At 38.2% G+C, this 14347-nt stretch overlaps 1 protein-coding gene across 1 annotated transcript; it reads right to left on the bottom strand.

Moving 5' to 3' along the window:
* Positions 1 to 807: 807 nt before the first annotated feature.
* LOC134657561 (nucleolar protein 56) lies at positions 808 to 14246 on the bottom strand. The gene is made up of 8 exons (XM_063513137.1): positions 14142 to 14246; positions 13869 to 14073; positions 13008 to 13175; positions 11124 to 11322; positions 9924 to 10187; positions 5377 to 5531; positions 3255 to 3425; positions 808 to 1023 (listed from the first exon to the last, which is right to left on the bottom strand). The coding sequence occupies exons 1-8, from the start codon at positions 14142 to 14144 to the stop codon at positions 812 to 814; spliced, it is 1377 nt and encodes a 458-aa protein (XP_063369207.1). The 5' UTR covers positions 14145 to 14246; the 3' UTR covers positions 808 to 811.
* Between the last annotated feature and the right edge of the window lie 101 nt (positions 14247 to 14347).

The following is a 14347-nucleotide window of genomic DNA, read 5'->3' as shown; positions in this document are numbered from 1 at the left end:
CAGATATATTGTTTAGACAGTAAAGATTGCAATAAGTCCAAAATTTTGCAGCAACGTAGGTTAAATATTACAAATTTCGTCAAGTGGACGAAAACTAGCGCAATGACCCAATCATCCACGGCACTAATCCTCATCCATGGGTTCTTCCTTCTTTTTCTTTTTCTTTTTCTTCTTCTTGGCGCTGGGCTCCTGGTCCTGCGTGGCGCTGAGAGCCTCCTCCATGGCTTCCTTCATAACCTCGATGTTTTTCTTGGGGATGTCTCCGGTCTCGTAGAACTTGAGCCGGTCTTCGACCTGCTGCCGGAGTCTCCGTCCAAGCTCTAGTTGTCGTCCACTTGACGGATTAGCAAATATAGTTGGTCAAACCAAATTGTCAGTACATAAGAACAAAAAAAACTATATTCATCCTTTTTTTTGGGTGCTAGTACTAGTGTAAGACAAAAGATAGTATGTTTCTCTCTATGTTTGAAATGAGACAGTCCTTTGACAAACTATAATATATTTCATTTTTAATTTGCTACTTGCAAAATATATTTTTTATTTTATATAGACAGATATATTGTTTAGACAGTAAAGATTGCAATAAGTCCAAAATTTTGCAGCAACGTAGGTTAAATATTACAAATTTCGTCAAGTGGACGAAAACTAAATTTGCTACTTGCAAAATATATTTTTTATTTTATGTAGACAGATATATTGTTTAGACAGTAAAGATTGCAATAAGTCCAAAATTTTGCAGCAACGTAGGTTAAATATTACAAATTTCGTCAAGTGGACGAAAACTAGCGCAATGACCCAATCATCCACGGCACTAATCCTCGTCCATAGGCTCTTCCTTCTTCTTCTTTTTCTTTTTCTTCTTCTTGGCGCTGGGCTCCTGGTCCTGCGTGGCGTTGAGAGCCTCCTCCATGGCTTCCTTCATAACCTCGATGTTTTTCTTGGGGATGTCTCCGGTCTCGTAGAACTTGAGCCGGTCTTCGACCTGTTGACGGAGTTTCTCGCCGAACACTGTTGTTTGGGACTCTATAAAAGGAAATGGTGGTTAAAATACTTAAAATAATGTTACATACATAAGTATTTAATTATATTTTGAAATTACATCGCTTTAGATCCGTTTATATCACTTAATATGTGTACAAAACGTGAGAGTTTAAAGTGTTACATTAAGACATCAACCCGTTTTATAACATTTTCGGAGGTTCTTATAAAAAAAGTATACTTAAAGAAAATTGTCGCGGAAAGTTTCCATAATATTCTACAAATTCTCGGAAATTTCATGAAACTTTCACTAGGAAATATGGGAAATTTAAATTTAAAATTGGAAAGTTTCAATTCTCATACAAAAATGTAAGAAATTTTCCGAATCATTCCTACGTTAAATTTCCGTAACATTTCGCAATTTTGGAAAGTTTCCTTAGGCACATCAGTAAGTAGGTACTAGATTGTTTATCAAAACTTAAATAGTATAAAAAGTACAATATCGTGGTTTGTTTGTCTTCTCTAATTACGTTTTTAACATCTCTAACAAGTTTAAATCCAGTTTAAGTAAGTCATGATAGGTGTTACTTACTTAAACTTAAAAATTTCAAACCAAGCAAATAATTACATCAGACCAATCATTTTCAGAAATATTCGTAACATACACTCGGATCATGATGATTATGTGTCAAAGTTTGTAGCAATATGATATCTTATTCTCAGTCCAAACAGAACTGCGAATTAATGGTAATGCGTATATTGTAGCACATCTGTTATTACCGCAAACAGAAAGGACTGCATAGCGATAGATCAAAGTGTGCAAGTAATAGATGTATATTATGTATAGTTTGTCAAACAACGTTGTCAGTAGAAAAAGGCGCGAAATTCAAATTTTCTATGGGACGATAACCCTTCGCGCCTATATTTCTAAATTTGCCGCTGTTTTCTACTGACGGAAATGGCTTGACGGACTATATTTATCTATTTAAGTATCGTCGCCTAGTACCTGTAGTGCTTTGCTAAGTTTTGGCCTAGGCCGATCTGTGTAAGATTAACCCCTAATATTTAAGCTTAGAATAAATTTAAGTGGAAAAATTACTGTCTTGAGTGAGATTTGAACTCACGGCCTCTGGATCGATACTCCAGCGCTCTGCCAACTGAACCACCAAGACCTCATCCATAGCCAGCGAATCTTTCCACCATATTTCCCTAATCATTATTTATTTACAGCATTAAAGCTTTGGATTCCTCCGAAAACGGTGCCGTCATATTACGGCCGCTATATAGCGTTGACTGACGTCACTAGAACGTTGTCTATGTAAACAAGATGGCGCGGTTTCCTAGACGGCGTTACGTTACGTTGATTGTCAACGTAAAGCTTTGGTTTCCTCCGAAAGCGGTGCCGTTATATAGCGGCCGTCTCCATACAAATACTACGACATCCATATTTAGCCGTATTATTTAGTATGGAGACGGCCGTTATATGACGGCACCGCTATCCTAGGAAAACCGATCTTAACGTAAGATGACGGCCGTCATGACCTTGTCGATAGTTTCGTGAACGTTTTATTAGATAGCGGTGACGCCATTTTGAATAAATGACACGAGATTTGAATAAATGATTCCGTACTACGATTATTTTCCTCTTCTGATGATATTTCATCCTCCAAGTAAATTATAGATGATCAAGCAAATCTTGTCAGTAGGAAAAGGCGCGAAATTCAAGTTTTCTATGGGACGTTATCCCATCGCGCCTACATTTTTTCAAATTTGCCGCTTTGACCTTGGTGGATGACGGTGTGTTATGACGCCGTGGTCGCCACATGTCGCCACCGTAAAGACGGCCGTCTTTTGCGGCCGCTATATGACGGCACCGTTTTCGGAGGAATCCAAAGCTTAATAGAGAACTTACCAGAGAAGCAATCGATTCTCGACGCGATAGGGCACTTATTGGCCAAATAATTACTAATGCGGCCCTTATTCTAGAGTCCCGCGCGTCCGATGAAGGTCGAGTGGTACAGGAGACCATACTTGGGCGTGTTTGAGCGGGTCTTCAGAGCTCTGAATATAAGTAATATTCTCAAGATTAAACTTACCAGAGAAGCAATCGATTCTCGACGCGATGGAGCACTTATTGGCCAAATAGCGACTGATGCGACCCTTATTCTTGAGTCCCGCGCGTCCGATGAAGGTCGAGTGGTACCGGAGACCGTTGGGCGTGATTGATCACGTCTTTAAGCTTTGAATATAAGTAATATTCTCAAGATTAAACTTACCAGAGAAGCAATCGATTCTCGACGCGATGGAGCACTTATTGGCCAAATATCGACTGATGCGACCCTTATTCTTGAGTCCCGCGCGTCCGATGAAGGTCGAGTGGTACAGGAGACCGTACTTGGGCGTGTTTGAGCGGGTCTTCAGAGCTCTGAATAGCGCCTTTTCAGCACCTGAGGACAAAAATAATAAGTTGCAGTCGCCGCGAGCACTCGAGCTTGAAGAAGGACCCCCGAAGGGCCCGAAACATGTCGCCAGTAGCGACTAAAAATTCAAGTGAGTGAAACCGTTGTCGTCTAAACAGTTTAAAATATGTCTCACGAATGTTTAATACGAGTATCAAAAAGAATAAGCTTATGATAATTCAAGGCAAGTTTTTATTGCTTAAGCTTTGGTTTCCTAGGATAGCGGTGCCGTCATATAGCGGCCATCTCCATACAAATACTACGACATCCATATTTAGCCGTATTATTTAGTATGGAGACGGCCGCTATATGACGGCACCGCTATCCTAGGAAAACCGATCTTTACTATATTTTTCTTTAGACCAGGGGTCGGCAAACTTTTCAAGAGCCAGCCACAGTCAAAATTATCCTCGGAATAACAATAATCCCCGAAATTAATTTGACTGGTCTAAGTCCTCTAAATAAGTTATCTTTTGTATGGATCTTTTCAAGACCTTCAATTGCAGGTCCAAAAAGCAGAATGCATTGAATTTGTATGTTCTTGTTGCAAAATTTATAATTGTAGCGATACTTAGGTGCACACAAATTTATCAAAAAAACCTGCGTGTGTTTTAGGAAAGCAGTAATGTGCCCACTTTGAATATTTGTGACTAGAATCATTGTTCGATTTAAAGCCACTGCGTTGGGTAGTGGGACTGAATTATATTTCAACAAGTAAACTCTTCAATAGGGTATTTGACAATTTTTTATGAATTTATCAGTCGATCAGGTTTGTTTTGAGGATCAAAAGTCTGTATGGGACCCATTGTTTCACAAATGATGGTCAAAGTCTGGCACCCACACTTTACTGACGAAACGCTTCTAACAAAATGGCAACACATCGTGACGTCACCATGTAACGTTAGAAGCCGTTTCGATGTATGAAAGATAAGAAAATTGCGATTTTCTCGGTGAAATGTTGCGTTTATGTATACTGTTGCTATACTTACAATATTTTTTTTAATAAAATGTAAGGAATCGAATGGTACCATTATTTTTTTCCTATTTGGAAGTTATTTTTTTTTTACTTTAAGGTCTTGTATTTTTTTATTATTCCCATATATTTTTTAAGTTTCCAATGTATTGTGATAAATTACTCATTTTCTATCTATTTAACTAGATTAAGTTATAAAATTCAACACGTGTCAACAACCCTATACCAATGTGGCATTTCCGTGGGCCAACTTACCAAGTATTTGCAACGTGGAAGCCGGGTACTTGGCGAGACTGGTCAGCGAGCCAGCCTTGGAGATGAGGCGAGCGCCGACCTGGTCAGAGTTGTCAGGTTCGGAGCCACGGAGTTCATCTTCGTGTGCACGTGTCAACAACCCTATACCAATGTGGCATTTCCATGGGCCAACTTACCAAGTATTTGCAGCGTGGAAGCCGGGTACTTGGCGAGACTGGTCAGAGAGCCAGCCTTGGAGATGAGGCGAGCGCCGACCTGGTCAGAGTTGTCAGGTTCGGAGCCACGGAGTTCATCTTCGTGTGCACGTGTCAACAACCCTATACCAATGTGGCATTTCCGTGGGCTAACTTACCAAGTATTTGCAACGTGGAAGCCGGGTACTTGGCGAGACTGGTCAGAGAGCCAGCCTTGGAGATGAGGCGAGCGCCGACCTGGTCTGAGTTGTCAGGTTCGGAGCCACGGAGTTCATCTTCGTGTGCACGTGTCAACAACCCTATACCAATGTGGCATTTCCGTGGGCCAACTTACCAAGTATTTGCAGCGTGGAAGCCGGGTACTTGGCGAGACTGGTCAGAGAGCCAGCCTTGGAGATGAGGCGAGCGCCGACCTGGTCGCCTATCAGAGTGGTCAGGTTAGGTGCCACGGAGTTCATCTTCGTGTGCACGTGTCAACAACCCTATACCAATGTGGCATTTCCATGGGCTAACTTACCAAGTATTTGCAGCGTGGAAGCCGGGTACTTGGCGAGACTGGTCAGAGAGCCAGCCTTGGAGATGAGGCGAGCGCCGACCTGGTCGCCTATCAGAGTCGTCAGGTTAGGTGCCACGGAGTTCATCTTCGTGTGCAGGTACTCCGCTATCTGCTTCCTGTATAACAAAGTATGTATGTATGTCACTTTATTGCACATAAACAGGTTTATATAAAACGGACAAAAACAAAACAAAAATAAGAATGTTATGTACAAAGGCGAACTTATCCCTAAAAGGGATCTCTTCCAGCTAACATCTAGCTAGCTTCTTTTCACATGCCATAAGGCCGAACATATCATGGGTCAATATGTACACTTAATAACATCTACTGTACCATATGTTTTCGTGAATAAACTTTCATTTCATTTCATTTAATTTCATTTAACCTTTGAGAAAATGCGAAAGGATCAAACACTAACAGGTGTAAAACACAGTACACACATACACAGTAAACACTAACAGGTGTAGGTCAAAGTGTGTATTAGAATAGTGTAATATTTATTCGTAAGCACAAACACAGGAAAGTATCCAAAAAAAATAGAAAAACATAAATAGGAAGGAGAAAGTGCCACGATATGGTCGCATCTGAGCATGATGCTGGCAACTTTCAGCCAGGGTTCAAAAGGATAATTATTAATGATAGTTATCTTCATAATTATCGTGCTTTTTATGCCTGATAATTATCGATTTGATAATAACTTAAAATGTAATAAAAAACCCAATCATTATTTTTTACTACCAAAAAATTCAAAGAAAATAAATATAGCACCATTCATACCTGGGATATATATTATCGGATAATTATCGGATAACTATCGCGATAATTATCAAAGACTATAATTATCTGGATAATTTCGAATCCAGAACAATGATCTTACACAATGATGCTGACTGTACAAATACAATCTGTTATCAAAATATTTTTGTAGCGATACTTAGGTGCACACAGACTTATTGAGGAAACCTGCGTGTGTTTTAGTAAAGCAATAATGTGCCCACTTTGAATATTTGTGACTAGAATCATTGTTAGATTTAAAGCCACTGCGTTGGGAAGTGGGACGCATTTTTTTTTATGTTTAATTGTTTACTTAGCAAGTCTCAGTTTTAAACTCTGTCTAATATAAATAACTAAATAAGTGTTAAAATCCGAAACACCACAATAAAATTCGGTTGTTTCTGTGAAATACCCGTCACTTGCGGCCCGCGAGATCCCCTAGCTATTTTGTATGTAATATTGACAAACAACAATGTCTGATAAAGTCATAAATATTAACAAAGTGCGGCCCGCGTCTAATTCGGTAACTACTATGTGGCTCTTGGCTACTAAAAGGTTGCCGACCGCTGATATACGGCAATAAAATTGGTATGAAGATTTAAGCCATATTATAATATCTATCTAGTATAGGCTATATAGGCGCTAAGCGCTAAGCGCGTTAAAAGTTGAAATCTCGGAATAATAAACCAACAGGAACCGCCATTAACAGGCGTTCCCCTCTGCCAAAAGTCGGCGGCCGCCGGTCAAGGAGGTTATATAAAACTAGTTGCCATACGTCATACGCCATTCAGCAAACGTCAGTCTAAGCGGAATGTTAGGAGCAGAAAATGCCGAATTGTAGCGTTTTCTCCTGTAAAAACCGATCGGACACATCTAGCGTACTTAAAGAACACGTTTCTTTTCATATGTAAGTACTATTACATGTAAATATTATCAAATAGTGCACTAATTTAGCAAAAAACTAAAAAACGTTGTCAGTCTGAAAGTGATACCACTTCATGGTACTAGATCTAATTTAGGGTAATATTTAAAGAAGACTTTCTAAATATTCATTAGGTATACCTAACTTCTAATTTGCGTTGCTTATTATTATATAATTTATATAACACATTATTTTTCTATAACACCTTATTTTTATATCAACATAATCCATTCAAAGAAATAAATAGTATAAATCATAAGTAACGTGATATTACCGATCTGGTCATTGTGCTAGTTTCCGTCCATGCTCTAGTCTCTAGTTTTCGTCCACATGACAAAATAAATAAAAAATAGCAAATTAAATATCAAATATGCTATTTGCTAATCAGCAAATAACATATTTGGTATTTAATTTGCTACTTGCCAAATACATTTTTTATGTAGATAGATACTCGTATATTGTCTCGACATTAAGGATTGCTTTAAGTCCAAATTTTTGCAGCAATGTAGATTTATATTCAATTTCTTCAAGTGGACGAAAACTAACGCACCTACCCTACTACTGTTTGAAAATTCATTTTTCTCTTAGTTTCTATCGTATATTTTTTATTTTACATGTCCAATATTTGTATTGTATTTTATTTATTTTAAGGTATTTACTGCCGTCATTTTCCATAAATAGGCACTTTTAATTTATTACTCTGGTATCACTCTACCATAGTTAGCGATGGGACATCATAAAAACCAATATCGATAAAATCTATATGAACATTATAAATATATTGTTATTTTGATTTATTTTTTTAGATTTCCAAAAGATGCAATAAATTTTAAACATAAGTAGTTTTCAGCTTACCAAGCCATCGAAAACCTAAAAATATTGCAATATCAGTCACGTTTTAAAGTTCTAAGAACTGCATAAGTAAGTTTGTAATTCCATATAAATATATGCTATTACAAAGTTACTGTTGCAGTTCCTACAAATAGTAGGTAAAGTAAAGGTACACTACGATGATAACCGACTTGGTTTCACATTAGCATTACATCTCAAAACTTTTTTGTAGTAGAAGCGTTGCGAGACTTGCACCTTTTTAGGGTTCCGTACCAAAAGGGTAAAAACGGGACCCTATTACTAAGACTCCGCTGTCCGTCCGTCCGTCCGTCCGTCTGTCACCAGGCTGTATCTCACGAACCGTGATAGCTAGACAGTTGAAATTTTCACAGATGACGTATTTCTGTTGCCGCTATAACAACAAATACTAAAAGCAGAATAAAATAAAGATTTAAGTGGGGCTCCCCTACAACAAACGTGATTTTTGACCGAAGTTAAGCAACGTCGGGCGGGGTCAGTACTTGGATGGGTGACCGTTTTTTTGCTTGTTTTGCTCTATTTTTTGTTGATGGTGCGGAACCCTCCGTGCGCGAGTCCGACTCGCACTTGGCCGGTTTTCACATGTAATGTTTTTGATGGTTATAATTGACTAAAGCAGACAGTTAAAATTGAGTCAATAAAATATCGACAATATTATCGACAAGTCCCTCGCACTTTTACGTTTACTTAAAACTGACATCATCTCGTTCACGGACAGGGTTGTCTGTGTTTGTTCTTGTATTTGTGTGAATATAGTTTATGCTAGTGTTTGATAATTTTGTCGTGTGCGTGTGTAGCGACGCATGCAAAAAATGCATTAGTGTTTACATTATTTGTGTGCGTTCCTCGCCCCCCGCGCCGAAAACGGCAGAATTTTTCACATAGAAATTAGTGCGTGTCACCACTCCATATTGGATTATTCCTCCGAGGTTGAAATGATAGCACTTTTCGTGCGTATGTCGAAACTTTAAAGTGCCATATGTAATATGTACTGTAAAACGTTGTTCGATACACGTGCGAATAGGTAATTCGCAACTCGTGTCGATTTAAAACACTCCCAAATATCTATTTTACAGGATTTGTGGTACTTACATTATTTCATTATTGTTGTCACGTCGATTATAGGGGTGACAGAAATGAAAACTTATTAAATTAGAGTCATCAAGGCTTGGCCATGGATATCCAAACAGACAAACACTTGGTCCATTAACAGGCGTCAACATACGTTCACGTAGGTCCACGATATCTGGCCTTGGATTCCTATTGGCCGCTTTGGTTGCGCGAGAGTTGAGTTCTTTAGAAACCAGTGTATCTTGAGATCCGTAACCACTATGTACAGTCGCCATATCGATATAACCCTTAAATACATGATTTTTTCGTTTTGCCCGAAATTAATATATATATCACATAATTGTTTGCCGTTTCTAGGGAAAATAGTAAAAAAAATTATATCATCGATTTTCACTGGGAAATCAGTGTTAAAAGTTGCATAGTCTAAATCATATTTTTGGAAATATATAGCTATTAGTAAGGGGTATAGGAAAAATCTTAACTGCCAACAGAAAGGTACACTATTTGTGATGTTCCTATGATAAAATTTGTAAATATAAAATAATTACAAACCCCGAAAAATCTGCCCAAAATCACATACTAAAAATCATCAACTTCCAGGTTTTTCCAAGTTTTCCGACATTTCGTCTATAAACAAATGTAACTTTTATAAATTAAAATACTGCGTAAATTTATGTAATAATTCGGAAAATTTATTAGTTTTACTATTGAAATAATATACAAGAACAAATAGAATTTGTTTAATAATGCATAACATTTGATGTTTATGTTGTGTGTATAAATGCATCACTATGCCTTTAAGGGATAAGCGGCTAAGGCGCTCACAAATATCTGAACACGCCTATACTAGACCTAGTACTAATATCTATACCTGTAATCGCTTAGCTTCACGACCCTCTCAGCAAACATCTGTATATTAATCAGGTCCACCGGTGATATATCCATGCCCATGGACATCTTCGAGGCGTCCAGGATGGCCTGGGCCTTCTCCGAGTCGCCCAGGATCTCGGTGATGGGATCCAGCGACTCTTCGGAGAGGGACTTGCGATCCTTGATGTATTCCGCGCACTTGGTGTAGAGGTAGTTCTCCGGGACGATGCTGACGAGCTCGGGGAAGTGGTAGGAATACCACTCTCTGTAGAAAGAGAATAGGGATGTTGACATGAATCGCAATATATAACATGTTATGTTTTTACCATAGCAGGGAATATTAGAACGCGGAAAATCATATTTTGCAAGTGTAAATATGCGTAATAAATTAATTAAAAATAATCAAAGGTATTTAAAATAATGCCCAGTGTCACGTGACTGCAAACGCCAATCGGAGCGCGTGACGTAATCACAGTGGAATCACCAAAGACAAGTTATAAAACCTGCCTAAGTGTCTACAGATTATCGTACCGAAACGCGATCTTGGTGCGGTGCGGCGCACGAATCGATAGTGTGTAAGGTGGTGCGTTAAGGACGCAGCTATAAGTTAGAGCGAGAAAGAAGGTCGCTGTCCCATGCGGTAGTGTGTTAACGCTTTAAAAAAAAATTGTCAGTTGCCATATAAAGAATTTAAAAAAATGACTGACAGCAGTTTGTTTAAAACGCCGTTACGTCATCAAGGTCACGTGACAGTTTGGAGCGTTTAGGCGCGAAATTTAAACACGAAACTTATTATACATGTTTTTTTATTCAAAATTAATGAATATATTTTTTTAATATTTTTTTCTGTAATTATTACGTGTCTATCTACAAAATGAAACCAGTTCCAAAAAATTGTCAACATCCCTATTATGTGTTCATTTTTTTAATAAGGATGTAACGATACATGATTTTGCCGATACGATACTGATTTTGAAGTAAATAATCGCCGATACCGATATTGATGGCTTAGTAACTAGTTAGTGAATGAATCAAATAAATAAAAATGATGTGCTAAACATACATAAAATACTTATTTTTAATAGACACTCGATTTTGTGAAGTGTAAAAACTGAAAAATAAAAACATGAAAATACCAAACGTTAGGTCAAATATTTAGGAAATCATCAAGCCTCAAAATCAAAATCATGAAAGTGCCTACCTGATTCTCATGGAGAATGTATTGACATCCTTGTCCAACTGATCTAACAGCGCTATAGACTGTATGATCATGTTATCCACTCGGTGTACATTGAACTTGACACGGGCTCTGGAGTATGAGTGCCCGAGGCCGAGCTGCGCTACACTGCATGCCTTGAGAGTCAGTCCCTTGATGAGCGCGTGGAAGTGGTGGCGAATGCCTGTGGAATTCATGTTCTTTAGAAAAACTCTGCAGGAGTAATCAGTTCTAAATCAGGCACTTTATTTATTTATTTATTTTTATTGAGAAACAAACAGTCTTATAATAAACATAAGAGCAACTTAGCTAATAGCTACAAATTGGTTTATTTATAGACCTATAGTTCCCTAATCTACAAATTGTATCGAGGTACAATTTAAAAAATAATAAAAAAGTGTAACCTTATAGTTGTACATAACAAATGAGTGAACAAGAGAAGATACTCAAAAAACCAGTGCCTACTATGCTTACAACATTACACCCTTATTTTAATAGAGAATATACAGTCCTCTTAAAGAGATTTAATTTATGGGTCATTCTCAAAATATATGTCTGCAGTCTAACGCGACCCATACAAAATGTACGAAGAGTTGTGGCAATTAGACGCAACTGCAGAAATATTCTTAGGGAATGACCCTTACATGGTTAGGATTTAAAAGTCGCTAAAAACCCTCATGATTTGTTCTAAAGAGCAGACGAGTTCTTTCTATCAATAGCATTGGTTGTAAACTCCAATTGTAACCAATGCTATTTGTTACACATCTACGCTCTCCTACCACTCAGTGGACAGGCAGCCTTAGCTGTCAATTTGTAAACCAATATGTGACGTTATCTATGAAAAGGGACATTATTGTTGATGGCGCTTACGCCATTATTAACGATGCTCCGATAGAAATACAATGCCGCGCGACGCTGTGCGGCGCAAGCGCCATCGACAATAAGGTCCCTTTTCATAATGCCCCATATGTTTACAGAAAAAAATGGTTTAAGCCCCGTCTCCATATCGCGCGGCAAACCATCGAACATTGGCTCGCGCGGCAAACCATCGAACATTGGCTCGCGCGGCAGCGCGCAATGGATACCGGGCGCATCGGGTTGGCTCGCGCGGCAGCCCGGTATCCATTGTGCGCGGCTGCCGCGCGAGCATTTTCGATGGTTTGCCGCGCGATATGGAGACGGGGCTTTAGATAAGGTGTAGATTATATTTGTGTTGTTGTAGCCCATAAATGTAGCGATACTTAGGTGCACACAGACTTACTGAAGAAACCTGCGTGTGTTTTAGTAAAGCAATAATGTGCCCACTTTTAATATATGTGACTAGAATCATTGTTAGATTTAAAGCCACTGCGTTGGGTAGTGGGACGCAATTAATTTTTTCTATTCCATTAGAATCTTAAATAAATTAATGTATTCTAAAATTACGCGAAACAATGAGGTGCAACATGTCGTATCTAAGAAATTATACCTTTGGCATGACATGATTGTATTTGGTAAATTTTTTTTAAGATCTAAAAATCCAGATAAAAGTTTTAATTGGACCAGTTTTTGCCCAGAACACAGTTTGAGAAATTCAAAACTATAGATGATACAGGGAAACTTAGAAAATATACTACTCACTATATAACTTGATGGTCTCATCGGTAGACCAGCGCTGGAAGCCACCAGCAACATGCTGAGATGAGGCCATTTTGTGGCACTTTAACTTTATTTTGTGTTTTCTTTTATATTATGTATTGTTTGTGCTTACGAATAAATTATATTCTATTCTATTCTATACTGTCTCCTTTTATGTAAGGAGAATTTTTATGACCTATCAAAAATCCAAACATAATGATAAACTAGAACAAACAACAGGTGTTTGCTCACCTCTTAGGATCTCCGGAACGGCCCCAACATGGGAGCACTGAATCTCCAGAGCTTCGCTGATGGCGGCACCGAGCTTGGGATCTGCGACACCAAGAGTGCATTTTCCGCGCTTCTTGCGCTTTGGTAAAGCTCCCTCCAGGAACAGGTTTAGGTCCTCCGGTATGATACCTGGTAATTGTGTTAATGTTAGTTAATGGGTTACAAATGTTTTGAACTGAAATGCTTCTCTTAAACACTTGTAGCAATACTTAGGTGCACACAGGCTTATTGAAGAAACCTGCGTGTGTTTTAGTAAAGCAATAATGTGCCCACTTTCAATATATGTGACTAGAATCATTGTTAGATTTAAAGCCACTGCGTTGGGTAGTGGGACTCAATAAAGAAATACTATATTTTTTTAGAGTCCTGTTGTTTCCCATAAAGTTTTAAGTCATAATGTATTTATTGTCATATTATCATTAGTTATAAAAACTGAAACCCTTAACTTTTCAGGATTTTCGTTAGGTTATCCTATAGATAGGTTAGGTTAGGCACGAAAATGCGGGCAAACAATACATTATGACTTAAAACTTTTTGGGAAACAGTAGAGACCCTTTTTTTACTTTCAATTACAATATAAAGTTATAAGATGCTCGGGAGGCAACTATGAAGTTCTTGTAGTCATTGTAAACCTAATATACCTACTTAAAACACGTGTGGTGTTTACCAAAGGTAAAGCAAGTAGAATAAATAAACATTATGGAGTTTCACAGAAAAAAACAATAAAAAGTACATGTCTAAGTAATCACCAATATGCACCAATATCAAATAAAACCACATGAATTATCAAAATGTTACTAAAATCACAAAATGTCGGCTAACCTTCAGAAACCGCGTTGATATTCTCCAAGGCGGTGATAGCTGATTTGAAGGGCTGGAACGCGATGAGAGTGACCACAGAGTTGAACCGCTGCAGATCAGTCACAGACTCCTCGACTTGCGGCAGGAATGCTGCCAGTTCCTCGAACTCCGCCACTTGGAAGAGGGCGAAGCCCGCACTATGTTCGTAAAGAACATAGAACTTACTCTGCAACAAGTTACATATTATTTAACATGTCATGGACAACGTATACAATAAAGGAAGATAACACACACCATTTTTGTTTATTTTGTGTTTCTGTTCAATAATTCACCACATTTTTCAAATAAAATAAAAACACGCGTTGAATATACGCCGTATTGCGCGATAACGCTTTGGAAAAGTGAGGTTATGTCGCTCCGGTTTACGTAATTTGAGTTGATTGAGGTGTGACATCTTGGCATTTATTTTGTGAGCCAAATTGATTTCATAAATAAAATAT

The sequence above is a fragment of the Cydia amplana genome, chromosome 20 (genome assembly GCF_948474715.1).
Source record: "Cydia amplana chromosome 20, ilCydAmpl1.1, whole genome shotgun sequence".
Taxonomy (NCBI): domain Eukaryota; kingdom Metazoa; phylum Arthropoda; class Insecta; order Lepidoptera; family Tortricidae; genus Cydia; species Cydia amplana.
The sequence above is the reverse complement of the archived record's forward strand: the minus strand, read 5'-3'. Positions and strand labels throughout refer to the sequence as shown.